General features: G+C 31.9%; 2 protein-coding genes across 2 annotated transcripts; both read left to right on the top strand.

Moving 5' to 3' along the window:
* Positions 1–140: 140 nt before the first annotated feature.
* Positions 141–8,103, top strand: LOC134717640 (putative ankyrin repeat protein RF_0381). Its single transcript, XM_063580134.1, has 2 exons — positions 141–427; positions 7,686–8,103. Exons 1-2 carry the CDS (start codon positions 141–143, stop codon positions 8,101–8,103), a joined length of 705 nt encoding a protein of 234 aa, XP_063436204.1.
* Positions 8,104–15,401: 7,298 nt separating this feature from the next.
* LOC134718565 (uncharacterized) lies at positions 15,402–20,681 on the top strand. The gene is made up of 3 exons (XM_063581171.1): positions 15,402–15,759; positions 16,754–16,818; positions 18,094–20,681. Exons 1-3 carry the CDS (start codon positions 15,447–15,449, stop codon positions 18,694–18,696), a joined length of 981 nt encoding a protein of 326 aa, XP_063437241.1. The 5' UTR covers positions 15,402–15,446; the 3' UTR covers positions 18,697–20,681.
* Positions 20,682–20,793: the final 112 nt, after the last annotated feature.

The following is a 20,793-nucleotide window of genomic DNA, read 5'->3' as shown; positions in this document are numbered from 1 at the left end:
AAGTGAAAAATAAAAGTAACAGTCATACCTTTATTATTATCATGACATATAGAATCATAACATTCTGACGATTTTACTAAGTTCATTTATTTATTAAAACATATGTTAAGGACATCATCTCGAACACCAACCTACTAAAAATGACAGAGTCGTCATGTATTATCGACGAGATAACACAGAAGCGCTTCCGGTGGCTTGGACATGTTTTGAGAAAGGAAAACTCAAGCATAACAAAAACAGTCCATAGATGGACACCACAGGGAAAGAGACCAAGAGGACGTCCCAAAACAATATGGCGGAGGACAATAGAAAATGAATTAAAAGACCTAAAAATGACATGGGGAGAGGCAGAAACAATGGCAAAGAACACACCAGAATGGCGAGGACTTGTGTTGACCTTATGCTCAGATCGGAGCGAAGAGGATACGTAAGTAAGTATGTATGTTAAGGACAGCGTTAGGACAATAGTATAATCACCTAGTGTTTTAACAGATATTGTTAGGTGAAAATCAAATCGATTTTATATATGTTACATGTACACATACAGTAATATTGGCTAATGGGATGTTTTTGTTTAAGACCAATGACAAAAAAACATAACTTTGCATGACGAAGTTGCAAAGTTGATGCATGCGCAAGAATATGGAAAATACTATCATCATACGAAATCAGTCCAATATTACTTCTCAAAGCTTCCCGACAATGATAATATTCATGTTCAGTGTAAACTATGGCGTAGGTGAAGGATATACGTCGACTTCTATTATTTATTTTTATGAACCAAATCCAACATATGAAGTATAGAATGGACGGCAATGGACAGTTTACCTTCACCTGGAAATTTGAGACCCGGTATATGACCTTGCAAAAATATCAGGAACTATAAAGGACATACTGTAAGGCTAAATAAAATGGTTAAAACTAGTATACACAGATAACAACCTTTTATATCATCAACAAAAAAAAACAAAAGATATATTCATCACTACCTCAACACAAGGTAAAATTGCAATCAATGGTCGATAGAAATTGTTGACTATTTCAAATATCTTATGGACTAAATCAGATCCGATGATGAAACAAACAGACGCAATCAACCAAGACTTTTTGCAGGAGGTTCCGTATTTGCCAGATTACAAGGAAGTTTATAATTATCGGTATTAATTCCTTCAACACTGATATCAATTGTTCTGTATAATCAAAATGCTGTAACATTTGACGAAGTGACATAAAACTTAAAGACAGTCCATTTCAAATGCCACCATAAACAGAAAACACAAAAGACCGGCAATTGTAAGAACATCACATGAGGTATACGAAAGAATTTTTTGTTTGAATCAGAGTGATTCTTTACAAATAAAATTAAAATTGAGAATGGAAATGGGGAATGTGTCAAAGAGACAACAACCCGACCAAATAAAAAAAAAACAACAGCAGAAGGTCACCAACAGGTTTTCAATGTAGCGAGAAATTCCCGCACCCGGAGGCGTCCTTCAGCTGGCCCCTAAACAAATATATACAAGTTCAGTGATAATGAATGCCATACTAATTTCCAAAATGTACACAAGAAACTAAAATTAACAAAATACAAGACTAACAAAGGCCAGAGGCTCCTGACTTGGGACAAGCGCAAAAACGCGGCGGGGTATGATTTATCCCTGATCAAGACTATATATTTACATGCGCCATTCTTTTAAAATGAAACCAAGTAATACCAACTCTTTCAAAGTTTATTTTATTTTGAATAGGGAATACTTGTGTAAATTGTAGAAAAGTCAAACACTTAATACTATTGCAAGATGAGAGAGTCTACGATTGTATGACTCTAAAAGATCGATTTTTGGATATTTTTACTATCCCCATCTGATACACGCCACTTCTAGAATAGACAGTTTCACAATAAGTTTAGAGCCCGTCTTTGATTGCTGATAAAATAGATGTTAATCATTTGGAAACAGATTTCATGGAGAACTTGGACAACCCAGCAATATACCGTTGTTCGAAAGGACACTGATGTAGTTTAGGCATCCACTTCAGTGATGGAAGAACCAGTTCTTTTTTTTTTGTTGAATTCCAAAGGAACATAGAACAGACCTATGCTTATCCATGATTTTCTCTTTGGTAAGTGTCGTGAGGGTCTATGTTGAATTTCTGGTGAATTGTGAATACCTAATTCATTTATCAAGCAGTTTATGTAATTATATTTACACACAAAAACGATGTTGTTTGGGGCTTTTTTTATATGCGGGGACAACAACATATTTGTCATGGAGGTAGGACATGCGTTTTGCAACATTTGGTCCTTCAAATGTTGAATTATTCGAAACATTATGGTGTTCAATATAAATGCCGGTTAAAGCCATTTCGCGTTTTTGCTCCTATTCTATAGAATGAATACGCAAAAATTGAAAAAAAATATTTTCCCGTTTTCGACTTTGCAATTTTAAATTGAATTTTTTTCCTCGGTATTTTAGGTTAAGATTACTATTCGACTTTGCAAATTACAAAATATTTCCGAAAATCTGTAATTTTTGTTAAATTTTTGCCTTTTGACCCCAAAATATCAATCGAAACATAAATAAATGTAGTTTTTTAAAGAGAAATGACTTGTTTCTAACACACAGTCAAATCCTATCATTAAGTACTTGATAGATGAATCATAACATTATTGTTTTTTATAGAATCCAGAAATGTATGATTTTTGATGATTTTTTGCATTTTTAACCCAAAACATCAATTCAGAAAAATAATAAAAACTAGTTATGTCAGAATATAATTATAACATATTTAAAGATATAATTAAATAATCTTTTTTACGTTAAATATCATCAACAATGAATAATAAAATAGTTCCTGAAAGCTGTGATATATGTTGATTTTTTGCCTTTTTAGCCAACAATATCGACTAACAACATATATTAATATATATGTTTTCTTGGTAAATGAATTATAGCTTAAACAATATAAAAAAGAAGATGTGGTATGATTGCCAATAAGACAAATATCCACAAAGGACCAAAATGACACAAACATTAGCAACTATAGGTATCCGTACGGCCTTCAACTATGAGCAAAGCCCATACCGCATAGTCAACTATAAAATTTCCAAAAATGATAATGTATATTTTGATAATCCATTTCCTTAATCATGTTAATGATGAATCAGAACAAAAAAATCATGTGAATTCCGGAAATCTATGATTTTTTAAGATTTTCTGCATTTTTACCACCATAATGCAGAATAAGTGACATTTTGAAACTTGTTTTCATATAGCAAACAGGCCGATAGTCAATTACTTACCGATGAAATCATATTTTTTTTTGGACAGGGTAATTTTTGGTACTAAGGGAACTCCTTTGCTTTTTGCAATGTTAAGGACACTAGTTAGTGTTATGATGAGTGTCATGAAGACGAAAACCAAGTCATGCTAACAAGTTATAATCTTTGTTTTTTTTTATTAATTATTCAAGCATTAACATTAATCAATTTATATTTATGGCATACAATAAACGCTGCAACCAATGATATGCGTACAAAATTGATATTTAAATCTATGACTAACCTAAACAAAACCTCAAAGATAGATAAAACATGTAAAATGAGTCCGCAAAAAAGTAATTTAATATTCTTCCTACTCAACTTTAATCTTTAGCATTTACTTAAAGTGTGTTTTCAATAATGTTTCTGTTTTTATATTTTTATTATTATAGATATACAAATTATCTGCAAATTTAATGACGTTCTAAAAAAATCGCTTTCGTTTTTTTTTTATACTAATTTACACATTTTGAATAACATTACAGCATTGAGTTGGTCGACCTTAATTTAGAAACATATGTTAATTGGTAACAACCTAGCACATTGCTAATTATTTTTCGTATCTGTTTATTGTTTATGGTATGAATACCGGTAAGTCAATACCACTGCCGGATAACTGTTAGTCCAGTTCTTCGATAATTTTTTTCAATATGTTTTTGAGTTTTAAAAATATTTTGCGGCACGGATCGCAGTAAAAAAAATGTGCATCTAAAGCAGTCAACGTGTTTCCATCAATGTTATGACTACCAATGGATCAATACATGTGCAGGTTGACTGGTTGTCCCGAGGATATCACCCAACCAGTAACCAGTCTCTCGTTTGCCGCTCAATTTTTGATTTCTTCTATCTTAAAAACAAGGACACATACATTTAACTCTTCAGCTTACAAAATTGTATACACAATATATCTATATAGTACGGATTACAAATTTGCCGAGATATATGATAGGATAACAACACAGAGATGTCAGTATATATTCAGGAAACTGCAAGGATATATACGACGTACTTCACGTATGCCGAACATGTCAGGTTGGGGTTTTTAATATATGTGCTGTAAAAAACAAAGCCCCACACACACATACAAACACAAAATATGGTATCTAAAACTTTATTGAAACCATTTTTTAATGGAAAAAAAATTGTCAAGATAAAAAAGTTGGATTTAAATGGATTACTCAAAATACTAAAGAAACAATAAACATGTAATGGAAATGCATGCTGCATTGTAAATGTTCAACAACTACCTGCACTGGAAAATAACATTAAGTCAGGGGTAATCCGTAATATATTTCTAATTCAGGTCTCAGACAGGACATATACTGTGACATTCCCGGCTAAGGTCGTATATCCCTTTCGCCTTCGGCTTAGGGGATATAAACTCTAAGCCGGGAATGTCACAGTATATACCCTGTCGGAGATCTAACTAACTATGATATTATACTGAAAATGATAAAAAAAATATGCAAGAAAAAATATTGAAATATCAGTACTCTTCATAACCGATCATGGTGAATGTTCTTGCTACCAAATACAAGACGTGCTATAATTTCAACAAAATTATTGTGTTGTATAAAAAAAAAAGTTGATGCTTGCTTATCTTATATTTTGGATTATTAGTTATATATTGTCGTGCTCTATGTACTGTTCGTCTGAAACTATTGCCCCTTTTAATTATTGTGTATTTTTCCTCATGCATGAATGATTTTGCACTGGTCTTCAAAAAAACATTACAAAAATGAAAGAAAAAACATTTTGAGTAATGTGATACAATTAAATTGAGACATGATCTTTTCATATGGTTAAGATAGATGTTGATTATTTTACATAATTACTTCGGGTCTTTTGCATAATCTTTGCATGAGATAGCACAAATGGTAAATGTGTAAATGAAACTTTTTTAAATGTCAAACAATCCTGTGAATGTCTTGTTTTAGACTCTAGCATTTGAATATGTGACTATTTTAGTTACAATGTATCACACTACTTAATTCTCTGCTTTTATCTATTAACATTTCACGTACTGTGCCTGTTTCTGTATCATCGACACATCAGCATAAGCTGGTATCAGTTTCTGACAAAAGTCATATGTTATAAGGGAAATTGAAAGTCATTCCGAATCTTTAAACTCAGTTATTGAACCCAAGAAGGAATCCGATGTACAGTAGTTGTCGTTTATATATGTAATTTATACGTGTTTCTCGTTTCTCGTTTTTTTTATATAGATTAAACCGTTGGTTTTCTCATTTGAATGGTTTTACACTTGTAATTTTGGGGTCCTTTATAGCTTGTTGTTCGGTGTGAGCCAAGACTCCGTGTTGAAGTCCGTACATTGACCTATAATGGTTTACGTTTTTAAAATTGTTATTTAGATGGAGTGTTGTCTCATTGGCACTCACACCACATCTTCCTATATCTATATACTTACATATTAAAAGAGTGATACTTGTTATTAGATAAATAACATCTCAATGGTTCTAAGCATTCATTTAGCATTCATTTAGAATTCATTTACAGTTGTTAATTTAAATGTGAAATTATATTCATCTCTATCGCTTTTTGTACCAGATAATCTATCTCTTAATGCTTAGTTCCCATAGTACTTTAAAAATTCTTACATATTTTGAACAACTTTACGAAATTATCAGTGATCAATGCTATTCAAGTTCATGATTGATTTTTGCCTGTAAACTGTTCTAAAGCATGCCCTTGATCAGTCTGATGTAGACGAAAAGGTTGCATCAAATTTGGTAAAAGTAAAATAACACAAACACCGAACTCAAATGCCAATATCAGAGAACAAACACAACTGCCATATTTTTTAGTACCCATTTTTCCTAATGTAGAAAATATGTAGATGTAACCTGGTTTTGTAACTAGCTCATTTCGTGTTTTTTTGGGGTTTTTTTTTTCATAAAAGATTATAAACTATACACAATAGTACAAATTATGTCAAAAATAAGAAAAAAGCTAAGCAATCATGAAAAAACTTAATGATTTCAATATTTCTTTATTGATGTATACACGTTGTCTCTGTATAATGGTCTCATATTTGATAATATAGAATCCCATTCTTTCCCTAATTGTTGACACACTTATAGTTGTCTTACTTCAAAATAACACGCTGCTGCCTTTGTTTTACACATATTTTTGTATCGATTTTTTGTTTGATAGCCAAACGTTTTGTCCTTTACATGAAAATATGTAAGAATGGTATCTTCTTAGAAATTTGTGCGAATGTTTGTTCACCACTAGGAGAGGTTTGATAGATTTTAGTTCCAGCATCTTTGACATTATTAGGATAACACAAAAGAAGTACACTCGCTTATCATTCTTACCGCCCTTCTTCTCAATTTTCAAATTTCGGTATCACAAATTAATTGCTGTCGAAAGCTAATATCAATGTCGCAGTTTGGCATTGCACAAGGTCATATTTTCTCTGACCGATTAAAACGTCTTTACAATAAATCAATTTGATGTTGGATGTGAACTGATTTATATTGAAGTCTCATATACATAACATTTTTTTATCAGTTGTTTTTGGATTTAAACTAGCTGTCAATAACTGCAAGTATACTCAGATCTTTACTCAGTGTCTTGTTGTGGAGATGTAAACGCTAGGTTCACTCTGTGTTTTGTAAGATGTATTCTTGGTGTGTCCTTCTAATAAGTCAAACCTTTTTAAACTGAATTTTATAGATTTTCTTACCCTTTATTGTTATACCACGATCCCATGTTTGAGGTTGAGTTTGTGTCTGTTCAAAGCCAGGAGTGTATTGTTCATTGCTTGTCGTTGATTCGTGTCTGGCTTAAAGGTTTTCGTAAAATGATTGTTTTTTTTAATTCAGCCATTCGATTTCTCAATCGAATTTTTTCATATGTTGGTTCTTTTCAATTCTACCGTACAGTATGGGTTATTTTCATTTTTAAAAGGCTGTAATGTTGCCCATAATTGCTACATCCCGTCCTTTCAACTGTGATGTATGTTTTTCCCATTGACAATCATATATGTACCATATCTCATTATTTTATAGCTTATTTGCACCAATTCAAGTAAAACCTTGATAGTTTCTTATTATCCCCATCTACATATTTGTATATCCCTTTTGAATAACCTATTGAAGAAAATGTTACCTTTGATAATGTCATAAGTAGGCTCTATATGATTTAAAATTGTGCTAACGCTTATTTTTCGACTTCCTGTGATAACAAGTTCTTGAATGCTTGCTCTATCAATGTAGCAAATAACGTCACCAATCAACCGTCATCGTATGTTTGCTAACCAATTAACACATTTCCAGCGACTATAAAACATTGAGAAACAGTAGTCTTCATGCATTACTATCATATACATTTATGATTACAGATCAAGTTTGATGATTTACTTCAAATCGAGAATGGAAAGTAAGCTGATGTCAGCATTAGACTCAGGGATGTTTAAGTTGGCCAAGATTTTGATAGATGGCGGCCACGAAGTCAATTTCTGTACCGATACAGGAATAACACCATTAATGCTCGCCTGCAAATTGAAGGCACGTGATCGGGACATCAACGAGAAGATTGAGATTATTTCAACACTTCTAGAAAACAACGCTAATATTAATGCAAAAGACAACGAGGGGCGGACAGCGTTAATGTATGCAATGCATTCAAGATGTAAATCAACAATACAAGTTTTAAAAAAGCAAGGTCTTGTTATAACAGTAGATGCACAGTCAAAGATGAGCAATGTTACTGCTAAAATGATATGGGACAGCTTTGACCTGAATGAAGATTATTCTTGAATTAGAGTTCAATGCATATCGAACGAACAACCAATTTCATGAAGTAATTCAATTTTATTTGGATCTTATCCTTAGCATTTGATGCGATTAGTATAGACTTTTGCAGTACAAGTACGGAAACATTAAGAAGAGATGGATAATTTGAAATGAACTAGAAGCAAGATTTATTTTATAGTTGTTATAGTCCATGTTGGAAGTATGAATTTGTAAAGAACGGAATAATACATAGGCAGTTTGAGAACAGACAATGACAAGAACTAGCTTAGAGAGAATAATTTACACTCTTTGTTGTGTTTAATTGCGCGAAGGGTTATATCATATGACATTTGAACAGTTTGTCAACTTTTGAACAAATAAAAAGAGTTTGAAAAAATATTAATGTTTTCAATATTTCTTTATTGTTACATACACTTTGTCAAAGATTCGCATTGTATTGCAACATATACCCCAACTATCTGTGAATATCATGTGTCGGGTTTTGTATGGCATCATACTTCTTAAGTCGAGATGAATTATATTTCCTGAATATCCTCGGCATATATTTCATTCATTTAATTCAGACTTTGAGTATATTGTATATATCTAGTATCAATGCAGTTCAACCCAAAGATCTAAAATATTATACTGTGCTGGAAAGAATTAAACCATCCATAAATTCAAATGTACGACCACTATAAAGATGTATCACCGCCTTTCGTTATCTTTTTTAGTTATAATTTCAACTATATTTTGTATTTAAAATATACTTATGCATTAAGATATTTTTTAGAGAAAACAACAACATTATCAAAAGTAGAAAAACTACGTTATATATTAATATATATATATATATATATGTATATAGATTATACCACTGCATCGAGTGTAATACGATAAGCCAGAAAGTTAAATTTTCAAATTTAAAAAATTAGGCTGGCCACGCGTTTTAAGTATTTAAAATTTAACTGTCGGGAGTGGATAAATATCGTAGTATACACAAAATTTGGTGGTTGAATCTGTTTATCTAATGATTTTCAAACAATACGCAGGCAAACATTTTCCTTCTTTGCAACTAATCTGCAAAAAGATGTGTTCTTTCTATGTGATGTCATCAGGCATGGTCGCTTTTTTTCATGCCGTCAAAATAGAAAATTCAGAAAAAAACGAAGAAAATTCGACGGCACAATCGTATTTTAAGCAATGAAGAACTGAGACCAAACGAACCACAAGATGTTTAAATGTTTTTATACAAAGGTGCAGAAAGGGATATATTGACAAAGAGTTAGAGAAATATTTTTAATTTTCGTAGCTTATTTTTTTGTGAGACATGCTTCTATAGAATATGGCTGGGAAAAGCACTTTTCTGAGCGCATAACTTTCTATTTGATCAGAGACAGTTGAGTTAAAAAATGCATAGCAGTAGTGATACAGTTTATCAAGTTTAGAGACTAGGAGATTCATAGAGCGGTTACACATCTAATCGACACAATGATGTAGTCTTTTCTTTGGAAACTTGTGTTATCAATCTTTTTGAATATGTCCTTGTTTTTAAAATGTTTAATGCCTATAGCTTATTAGTTATCAAAGGTAACAGGATTATAAATTAGTACGCCAGACGCGCGGTTTCGTCTACATAAGACTCATCAGTGAGGCTCATATCAAAATATTTATAAAGCCAAACTAACATTTTCCATATTAATTTGCTGTACATGTCGTTCAAACACAATTATTAACCTGTTATCTTCGGTATTTTGCATTTGCATGACTATATGTTTTTTTTCGCAATTGCCCCCCAAAAAAAACTAAAACAAATAATATCACAAACATTTAAAATGCGTCAAATATGATAGGTGGGATATAACTCATTAGAGTCATTTTATATATGAGAATGGTCAATATAGTTTTTGTCCTATTTCAGTCTATTTTTATTTTTCCACATGTTTTTTTTATCTTTAAAACTAACATGAGTTGTACCATTAAACCCATCTTAGATACCTTTTCTACCAGGTTTTAACTTTATACTTGGGCCAGACGTGCGTTTCATCTACAAAAGACTCATCAGTGACGATCGAATAATGGACGAAGATAAAAAGCATTGAGGACATACAATTCAGATTTTTTAGTCAATTACAGCTAAAGTAATATATTCCTGATATAGAAAATCCTTAGTATTATAAAAATTCAAATTTTTGTAAACTGTCAAATTGTTATCATGCACATATTATTGATAATTCCTGTCAACATATAAGTGCTAACAACTGGGCTGAGACACCATCGGGGAATAAAATCTCCATCAGCAGTTGCATCGATCCAGTGGTTGTAAATAAACGCAACATGGTAACCCGGATTAAAATTTTATTTTGCACCAGACGCAAAAGGTTCATAGTGTCGCTTGAAAAAACAAACAATTAAAAGGCCAAATGAAGTATGGAGTTGAAGAGCTTTGGTGACCAATTTTTCGGAACCACTTTCGACAATTCCCGTATTTTCAGTGAAGCACAAATCCAAAATATAAGACAATCCAAAAACTATTAAAGCATGAAGAGCTTGTAAATGGACAGGTAGTATAATAAAAATTAGAGAAAGGAATCAGAGCTTTGCATGAGCTAGATATTTTTCTTAAATTAAAATTAAGAATTTCGTTACAGCAAATCTTAACTACACAATATTCATTTTACTTGACAGTACTGAAGAACTGGTTACAATTATGATTCAATAGACATTTACATATCTGGTTACATCAGTGTTTAATAGTACATATCCATTTCACTTACCATTACTGAAAATCTAGCTACATTTATAATACTACAGACATTTGAATGTCATGAATTTCTGAAAAGTCAAACTTGACTTTACAAACTGTGATAAAATCTTAGTTTTCACAGTTTTTTCCATTAAATATTGTTGACAATGAGCAAACATTGAAAACATATTTAATGAAAAAGTAAAATTATCGCGATATATAACTTTTTTTTGTTCTGTTAACCGTACAAGGACAGTGTCCGTTAGTCAGCCATCGAAACATGTGATGAAGGATTTTTATCCAACCTCAAATAATTTCATGTTTTATACAAAATGAAGCTGAAAATCTTGTACATGCCAGGTGTTTGGTTTTTTTTTAATTTCCGTCATTAAGGACCATTAAACATACATACTACATGTTAAAAAAGGTATAAATTCGTAAAGACGTATAGATGCTCTATAACGGGAAGAGACTTCAAGGCCACTTTTTCCGGAGGGAGTTTGAATTCAAATAGAAAATGTCTCAATAAATCAATGGAAGACAAATGAACAATATGTGATAGTCATATCAATAAATATCAAAATCACTGAATAATTATTGAGTTGTATAATAACAGTCTACAATTAGTGGTCTCGCACTTGGACTACCGTCATATTATTGGCAACAATCGTAAAACACATTTCTTTTATTGGTAAATTAAACATGGTTGACTAAAAAATATAAATTCCATATCAATATTTTTGCTCCGATTGTGTTCACAAAGAACAAACAAAAGATGATGCACAGACTTTTGTCATAGTCATGATTGCATATATTGTGAAGAACAGGGATATCTTGATTGTTGAACCAACTTTGCATGTAGTTTTAGATTCAAAATTAAAGACTTATTGCAATGATGATAACCCAATTGGGAATGGAAATAGGAAATCTGTTAAAAAAACGACAACCCGACAAACGAGAGGAAAACAACCGAAGGTCAACAATGGTACAAGACTCTCGAAGGCCACGCGCCCCTCACCTTTAACATGCGCAAAAATGCGGCGTTGTAAAAAAGTCCGATGTCTGAATAGTTTGCAAAAAATAAAAATCACAAAATAACTGAACTCCGAGGAAAATTCAAACCGGACATAGATACATAATTAAACAAAGGACTACTTACAGTAATTGACATGCTACCTCCAGACCTCAAATAAACTGATTGAACCGATTTTTAATTGGACATTTGATCACCTAATATATTCTGACTTATTGTTGATACCGTGTAGGTCATTGCAGGTACATCCAATGTAATCTACTGACATCAGAGGACCGCATGAATCATTTTTCCTATGACATCGACATATTCACTTCAATCAAATTCACTACGTTCAAATAGGAATTGGATTTCTTTGAAAAATATAAATTTAAGCCCCAGTCCCACTAGACCACGATCGCACTATGCTCACCGCGATCTAAAATAAATTCAGATCGTGGTGAGGTCGCGGTATGAGCGGCATGAAAATGTAAATTTTCGTTGCTTTCTCGATCCTACTACTTCCATATTACGCTTCTACAACGATCCCATCACGATTATACCACGTTCTCACCGCGCTTATTCTGCGACATTACTACGCTTATTAAGATCTTTCTACGCTCATCACGTTCTCACTACGACAGTTCCACGAGTTATCCGATTACAACACGATCTTACCACGCCTCTACTGCGATTATAGCAAGTTCTTACCACGATTATACTAAGTTCTTATCGCGATCTTACTTCGTTCTCAGCCATAACGTCAATTTCAATACAGTTCCATTCCTTCTATTTCTGATTAATACGTAGATTTCGCGGAAACAAAAAAGTCATTCCACCAATATCATCTAGAACACATGGGCGTGGAGGTAGGGTTGATGTAGAGCCAGAGGGAGCTCTGATAATAACGAATCCTTTGGTTAAAGTGATAAAAAATTTATCAGTGCTCGGAGCACAAAAATCATGCTCGAATCGTGAAATCCAGTATTTTGATTGGTTGATTTTTTAGTACAAAAAATGACTCGAAAGTTTTATGACTTCAAGACCTGATCAAGCAGAGATGATCATGTCGGACCGAACAAGCCAACCTAAATTACAACCTATTGCTAGTCAATAAATCTCAAATGACGATATTTCAGAGAACGATAGCTGAGATGACACAGATGTGTCAATAGATATAGGAAGATGTGGTATGAGTGCCAATGAGACAACTCTCCATCCAAGAAACAATTGATATAAGTAAACCATTATAGGCCCAGGTACGGGCTTCAACACCGAACAGCAAGCTACAAACGGCACCAAAAATTACTAATGTAAAATCATTCAAACGGGAAAACCAACAGTACAATCTATATAAAAAAAACGAGAAGCATGGTTGAGCCATTAGAGAAAATGAAAAAGAAGTTCTTTTTTGTTTACATACAAACAAACAAATCTAGAGAGATTTGTTATATTTTATGTGAAAATGACAATGAAAATTATGATCGTAGTATGAACGTAGTCCGGTCGTAAGAGGAGCGTGATGAGGACGTGCTAGAATCGTACTATGGGCCCGAACAGCGTGGTATAGTCGTAGTGGGAGCGTAGTTAGGTTGCGGTGAGAACGTGATGGTCGTAGTGAGGTCGTTATAATTTCGCTGTGAGATTGTAGCGCAGTTTTTTTTAATAGAATCACACTTTCGCTACGCTCTCGCCACGCTTTCGCTACGATGGTAGAGCGACCTTCGCGATCTTACAACGATCTTAGTGCGCTCTCACTACGCTTCTATTACTACCTGATTTCGCCACGACCGCACCACGATTGTTTTGAACATGTTCAAAGTTGGCCACGCTCATCACAATCTTGAAGACTTCATCGCGACCGTGATACGACCTCACTGCGATCTACACGATTGTACTACGATCATCTATATTTTCATTTTTTTTACAGATCGTAGTGCGATCGTGGCCTAGTGGGACTGGGGTATTATGTGATAAAATCTATGCAATTTTTTTAAGTAAAATTGTTACTGCACTTATCGTTTATAAATGATATCAGTGATTTTTTTTCAAATTTAAGATTGAACCTGCTTTAATGTAGAGAAACATATTTAGAATTATGTATAACAGGAACAAAAAAGTTTAAGAAATTTAAAAAAATAATTATCTATACATACTTTTATCATTTAGTATACGCATAACAATCAGGAATACACATACTTTAAAAACTTGTTTATGTCACCTAAATACCAACATTGCATTGCAGGTCTGCCTTTAATGTATGATATCAACGTTCACTTTATTAAAGATACTGCTAAAAGAATATTGTTTACATATTTGAATTGTTTTCCTAACAAATACATAGATTTACAAATTGATACTAGCACAAAAGATAAACGAGAAAATTTCTAATTTTCTGCTTTTATTTCCATATATATATATTTTAATCTCCATGAATGGTCAACATGTTAAACCAAGATAATATGAGGCGAGTAAACTATCGTTGGATTCGGTCGCAGTTTTATGGTTTTTTGTCTCATTTGTGTGAATATATCGGTTTGACTGAGCAAAACATATAATACACAATTACCCTACTTTGACAATTCTTTTTATATAAATACATATTAACATTCGGGCCAACATGATTTAATGTTTATTGTGGGATATCAGACTAAAAAAGAAGATGATTTAATTAAGGGATATTTTAAACTCAGAGAAAATCTGTCAATTGCAAAACAAACCAATACACGAGAACAAAATATACAAATCATTACATAGATAAAATTAATAGTTCTCTATTGCACAACCAATAGGATAGACGCGTTCAACATAGTCACAAAACTTTGAATAACTTAATGTGAAAATATCATTTACACAGTGGATTGTAAGGATTATATTAGCTTCTTTAATTTACCTAGGGGGCTCTTAAATGAAATGTGTCTCACCTTGATATACAAAAAAAAACAAAACAGGTCGACATGAGAGAGGCATACATGTTAGAATAACCCATGCATGTCCATTCTACTGTTTGTAGTGCACAAGTGTGCAGCCGATGTAGACGGAATCGAACTTGAAATTTTAAGTTTGTGTTCAGAACATTTTATTACGTGATCATTTTACCTACAATAAACTATTTGCGGTGTATACCTTTTCTGTAAAGTGCCAACAAGAAGCAATTAGCCATTACTCGCGATCGTCCAAAAACATCTTATTCGATCATTAAATGAATTTTAAAAGTCACAAATATGCATGAAATATGCCATTTTGATCGAGTATAGAAAAACCTCATATTACCAAATCAGCTTTACCGCAATAATAATGAACTAGTCTATAGACATATAATCATTATAATTTTTAAAAGTCTTGTTTGTGCATTATTTAGGAATGACCCTGAATTCCATTATCATGACATACACTTTATATGGTTTATTATAGTTAAATCCTTTTAATTTATGCTCATTATGTTAAAATTATCTCAAAATGAAAAGATTTTCAATACACTTATTGAAATGCATACAACTAATGATCAGTATAAAGACGATTCAACTAATGTTTAAATAAAAAGCCAAACTTGTCTATAAACGATAGTACTAATATTTTATACAGTTAATACAGTAACCACAAATCATAATGGAAAAGATTTACATTTCCAAATTGATGAGTAATCTTATATATATTAAGGATAATATTACGTTACCACAGCTAAGTAGGACAATAGATATAATGATAGAGAAAGGACATATTTATATGGATGAAAAAGACAGCATCATGTCAAAGAAATCAGTTGATGAGTGCTGTGATTGGTTTATTCGAATTATTTGTAAGCGCGGAGGATCCTCATTTGCAGATTTACTACATGCGTTTAGAGTAACTGGAAATAGTCATGTAGCGAATATGTTGAAAAGCACTGCAGTTGAATTATCAATTACACCGATAACGTCAGGTATGTCAAATTATAATCCTGGTACCTTTGATAACTATTTACATCACTGGGTCGATACCACTGCTGGTGGACGTTTCTTCCCCAAGGGTATCACCAGCCCAGTAGTCAACACTTCGGTGTTGACATGAATATCGATAATGTTGTCATTTTTATAAATTTTCTGTTAACAAAACTTTTTTTGAAAAACTTAGGATTTTCTGATGAGTCTTATGTAGACGAAACGCACGTCTGGTGTACTAAATTTAAATCCTGGTACCTTTGATAACTAATTGTATTCATCTTATATTATTCCTATTTGTTGTTGAATTTAAATTTTTAATTTCTTACAAAATGACTGGAAATGGTCACGAAACAGATATGTTGAAATCCCCAGAAGGTGACTGGAAAATATAAATAAGGTCATTTCGGGTCTTCATCCAACCGAAATGTAATTCCCGGCCTAATAAGGGCGTCCTTAATGTTGTATGGATATTTTAATTAACGCATCCACGTCATGTCAGAATATGGACGATAAATCCCATGCCTCGTATAAATTTAACGAGGGTGCCAAACTGTTTGCACGGTGATAAAACTATCAAAAACTCTCTGAGGGTCCATATATAGGCTATTGCAATCCTAATTTATGTCGCTATTAAATTTTCCTAACATTCATCTCGGAAGACCTTTATCAAAGAACATACATATACTGTTATCATAACTCATTTACTGTTTTCCCGAACAAAAATGGAATAATTCAATATGTTCAATGATTCAATATGTAAAATACACTACACATGAATGATCGATATCACCGTTAAAATATATTTTTTTACACCTTTTATAATTTTTCATAGTTGTATTAAGTACACGTTAACCAATAAAGACGCCAAAACTACTTAAAATGTGATTTTCAAATAATTGAAGCGAAGAATTACATTTACTTTTAAATTAACATTTAACTTAGTATATATTAAAGTTTTTAGTCTTTGGAGCTAAAACTTTGCTAATCATTCAGGTTATCAACGAGCTCAGAAGACAACAGACAGAAAGACTGACGAAGCCTCTGATCCAAGTGCTAAGGTATATCGATAGCTATTTTTTTGATGAATTTTCATCATCGGAGGAGGGTGAAAGAAACATATACATGTGAACATAGTTAAATCTATAATTGTAAAACTCTGTTTCTGCAAGATATGTGAGTCGTTTGGTTTCTGTTTCATTAGTAAGATATCAGATTTCATTCCGTTGCAAAACAATTGACAAGTCGAAAACTTTTCAATTGGATATGTTACATGCGTTGTTTTTTAGGACCAGTAGATTTGTTGCCGGACCAGTAGATTTACGGTTCACTGGTCCGGCTGTCCAGTACACAACAAAGCCTAAATTCGACCCCTGCTTACAGCGAGTCAAGTTTTCGACTTGACAATTGATTTGCAACTGTATGCGGGGTGTACATGTAATGAATATCCATCTACTGGTCCGACGTAAATTAAACTGGTCCCGGACCACCGGACCAGTTCTAATTTCGACCCCTGGCTGTAAGGCAAACTGATTGTTCCTATCCTTTTCGTTTTGTGGTAATTGAATGATATACCTTACATGTACATCCCGGTCCCCCACTATCACTTATTTTACTTATTGTGTAATGATGTGTATGAGTATAATCTGTTCTTTTACTTTACATTTATGAAATATTTACTCTTAACATTAACCAAACAAATCTCGATTAATTGTCGTTTATTGTAAGCTGTTCAATGGGATATGTTAAATGCTTTGTTTGTTTTCGTAACATGGCTAATATTTTATGAAATTATATTAATAACACCGACGGTACTGTATTTTTCTGCACTAGATGTGCATTTCGACAATTAATGTCAATACAGTGATTGTCGAGGTCAAAGTATTTGAAAATCCAAAGCGTATTTAAAAAGATGAAGAGCTACAAACAAATAAGGACAATAAAAGTATATCCAAAGCAGGGCTAGAAATCAGAACTTTACATGCGGAAGTTACATTCCTGAATTAGAAATAATTACCAATTTTTTTAACAAAAAACACAAAACCATATGTTCATGCCATTTAACTTGAATTTGAATTAACCTCTTGACTTGACCAATATGCTGTGTCATGGCGAAGAACGAACATGACCAAATGATTCAGTCAAAAGGCTATCGATTTATATCGGTTAAGTTTCTCAAAGTAATTAAGGTATTTTGTTAGATGTCTGGTCAAAACATTTTTTTAACAAAACATCGATAAACTGAAGACGTAATTGATTATTTCATAGAATTTGTTTCTCAATATAAGTTTGAAACTAGTAAATTTTAAAATTTAGCTAATTCTTATTTCAACTAGGTGAAAATGAGAAGCGATCAAACTGAAACCAAAAGTGAGTGTAGTACAGGCGCTGTTTCTCTGGATTCAAATGATAGTACCGTTGGACGATATCGGTCATTGAGTCACGAGGAAGCAGTGGATAACGGGAAGGAAAGTTTGGTAAAATGTCTGCAACTTGAGAAGGAATTAAAGCAACACAAAGAGGAGTTAGAAAAACTTCAACGTGTTGAAGACATGAACTTTTATTTAGAAAATCAAGTTGATAATTTGGAAGATGACATTAAACAGTTGAAGCAGCTTATTGCAGATAAAGAGAAAGAAATTATGAGACTGAAGAACAAATTAGGTAAAATACAAACGCATCAAGAGGTTATCCGAAAGGAAGGCGTCGAAACACGACAAAAGTTGGACGGTGTTGAGAAAAACCTCAATCAAAAGTTAGACGGTGTAGACGAGCGTCTAGTTGGTTTTGATAAACACATTACTTCCAAATTTGATAATGTTGATAAGCAGCTTAAACTTATGATGGAAGAGTTTCGAAAAGTTCGCGTCACATCAAATAAAAGTTATACAAAGAATAAAAACAAAATCAAAGCAAAGGAGGTTAATATTGACAAATAATGCATCAGTAGATATGAGTAGAACAAGCATTTTAATAGTATTTTTATGTGTCGAGATTTTCATTGAGTGTGATATTTTATGTTTTTGTTACGTAAAAATCTGTATTAATATAAAAATGACATTCATTGTATACTAAGTGTATTATATGCATATTAACAAGTCTATATCTGCTTTTATTAATACACTGTGTGCGATTTTGGAAAACCCGCATTAAATGCGATTATTTATGTCATGTAATTGTGTACAAGAAATTTTATTTAATTATCCAATTTAAGTGTCGTAACAGAATATTTTAATTGCGTTCAATATACACAGGAGTTTTTATCTATTCAACCAAATTTTTAAAGTTTATACATTTAGATGAAAAAAAATATTCTTGCTATTGTCAAAAGAAATGAAATATTTTGAAATGACACAGGTCATTCCCTAATCCTTTCTTGTTATGTAATTCATGCGATAGTAGTTTGAAATTAACATAAAAACAAGGTTTTTTCATATTCATCTTTTCATTAAAAATAAATAACAAACTACCAACCAAGAAGTTTGAATTACTTAAACGGTTATTGAGACGCAATCTACTTAAAAAGAAAGTTACACTAATAGACTGAAAATACTTCAATTGATAACGTTCTTAGTATTTCTACTAGATCATATACGTTTTTAGATTTTTAGAAGTATGCGTTTATATTAAAGCCAAAAAAATCTTATTTAAAAAAAAACAATCGTTACATGATAAATGTAATGTGTAGCATCTATATATATATATCAGCTATATCTAGGATCTGTTAATTTAAGTCTTCTAAAGCCATAAACAATTGCACTTTTGAATATTTTAGAAAAAAAATATATTCTAACATTGTAAGCACTGTGAATTCATGTATATCGAATGGCCGATATACTATCTAAAATCTTCTAGTAAATCTATTTCGGAAATTAGCCCGTAGCTGTGTTAAGATTTATTTTGTCATGTCCGTTTTGATTTTTTGAAGTAGTAGATCAATCGCACACTTTGATTATGTGTTTCAGGTTATTGAACAGTTTGATTTATGTCTGGAAGAAATCAAGGACATCTTAAATATTATTTTAAATAACTTAGTAATAAATGGTCGAAAATACATTCCGGACTACCTTTATCTGAAATATATGTTTAATGAAACGCATCCTTCGTGATTTGATTAAAAGACTATAATAGAAAGAAGTAAAATCACAAAAATACTGAACTTAGAAGAAAATCAATTCGGAAATTTCATAATCACATGGCAAAATCATATAACAAAGCGCATCAAAAACTGTCATATTCCTGACTTGGTACAGAATATTCATTGATTTTAGAATAAAACATATTATTTTAAAAGTATTCGTATCGAGATTGTAATTGTGTATGTATAACACGTCATGTTGTACTTACTAAAAATCTATATTATCATTCAATAAATTGTGTGCTTTTTGTATTATACATGTTCTATGTTAACAAGTGTATACATTGTTTAGTTTATGCCTTTCTTAATACACTGGGTGAGATTTTAGAAAACCCAAATTAAATGCGCTTATCTATGTCATGTAATTCAGTAAAATGAATCATATTTAATTGTCCAATTTAAGTGTCGTAACAGAATAGTTTAATTGCGTTCAAAATACAGAGGACTGTTTTGACTATTCAATCATATTTTAAAGTTTATACATTTAAATACAAAATCTTCTTGCTAGTGTCAAAAGATATTAAATATTTTGAAGTAACTGATAATGTCCTTATCATTTCTTGGTATATCATTCATACGAGAGTTGTATTGAACTAAACATAAATACAATGGTGTTTTGATATTCATCTTTTCATTACAAATAAATAAAAAAAAAATTCAGAGCAAGAAGTGTAATTAACTTAAATGATTATTGAGGTGTATGTAAAAAGAAAGTTCAATAAATAGACTGAAAATTCTTTCATTTAATACGTTCATAGTATTGCTACTAAAACATATATACAATAAAGTAATTATATTCTAATTAGCATGTGTTTATATACAGGCCAAAAGTTTTTATTATATATATATATATATATATATTATATAAGAATAAATGTGCTTTCCGTGCTTTCCTTTA

This window comes from Mytilus trossulus, chromosome 5, assembly GCF_036588685.1.
Source record: "Mytilus trossulus isolate FHL-02 chromosome 5, PNRI_Mtr1.1.1.hap1, whole genome shotgun sequence".
NCBI classification, from domain to species: domain Eukaryota; kingdom Metazoa; phylum Mollusca; class Bivalvia; order Mytilida; family Mytilidae; genus Mytilus; species Mytilus trossulus.
This window is presented reverse-complemented; position numbering and strand designations above follow the sequence as displayed.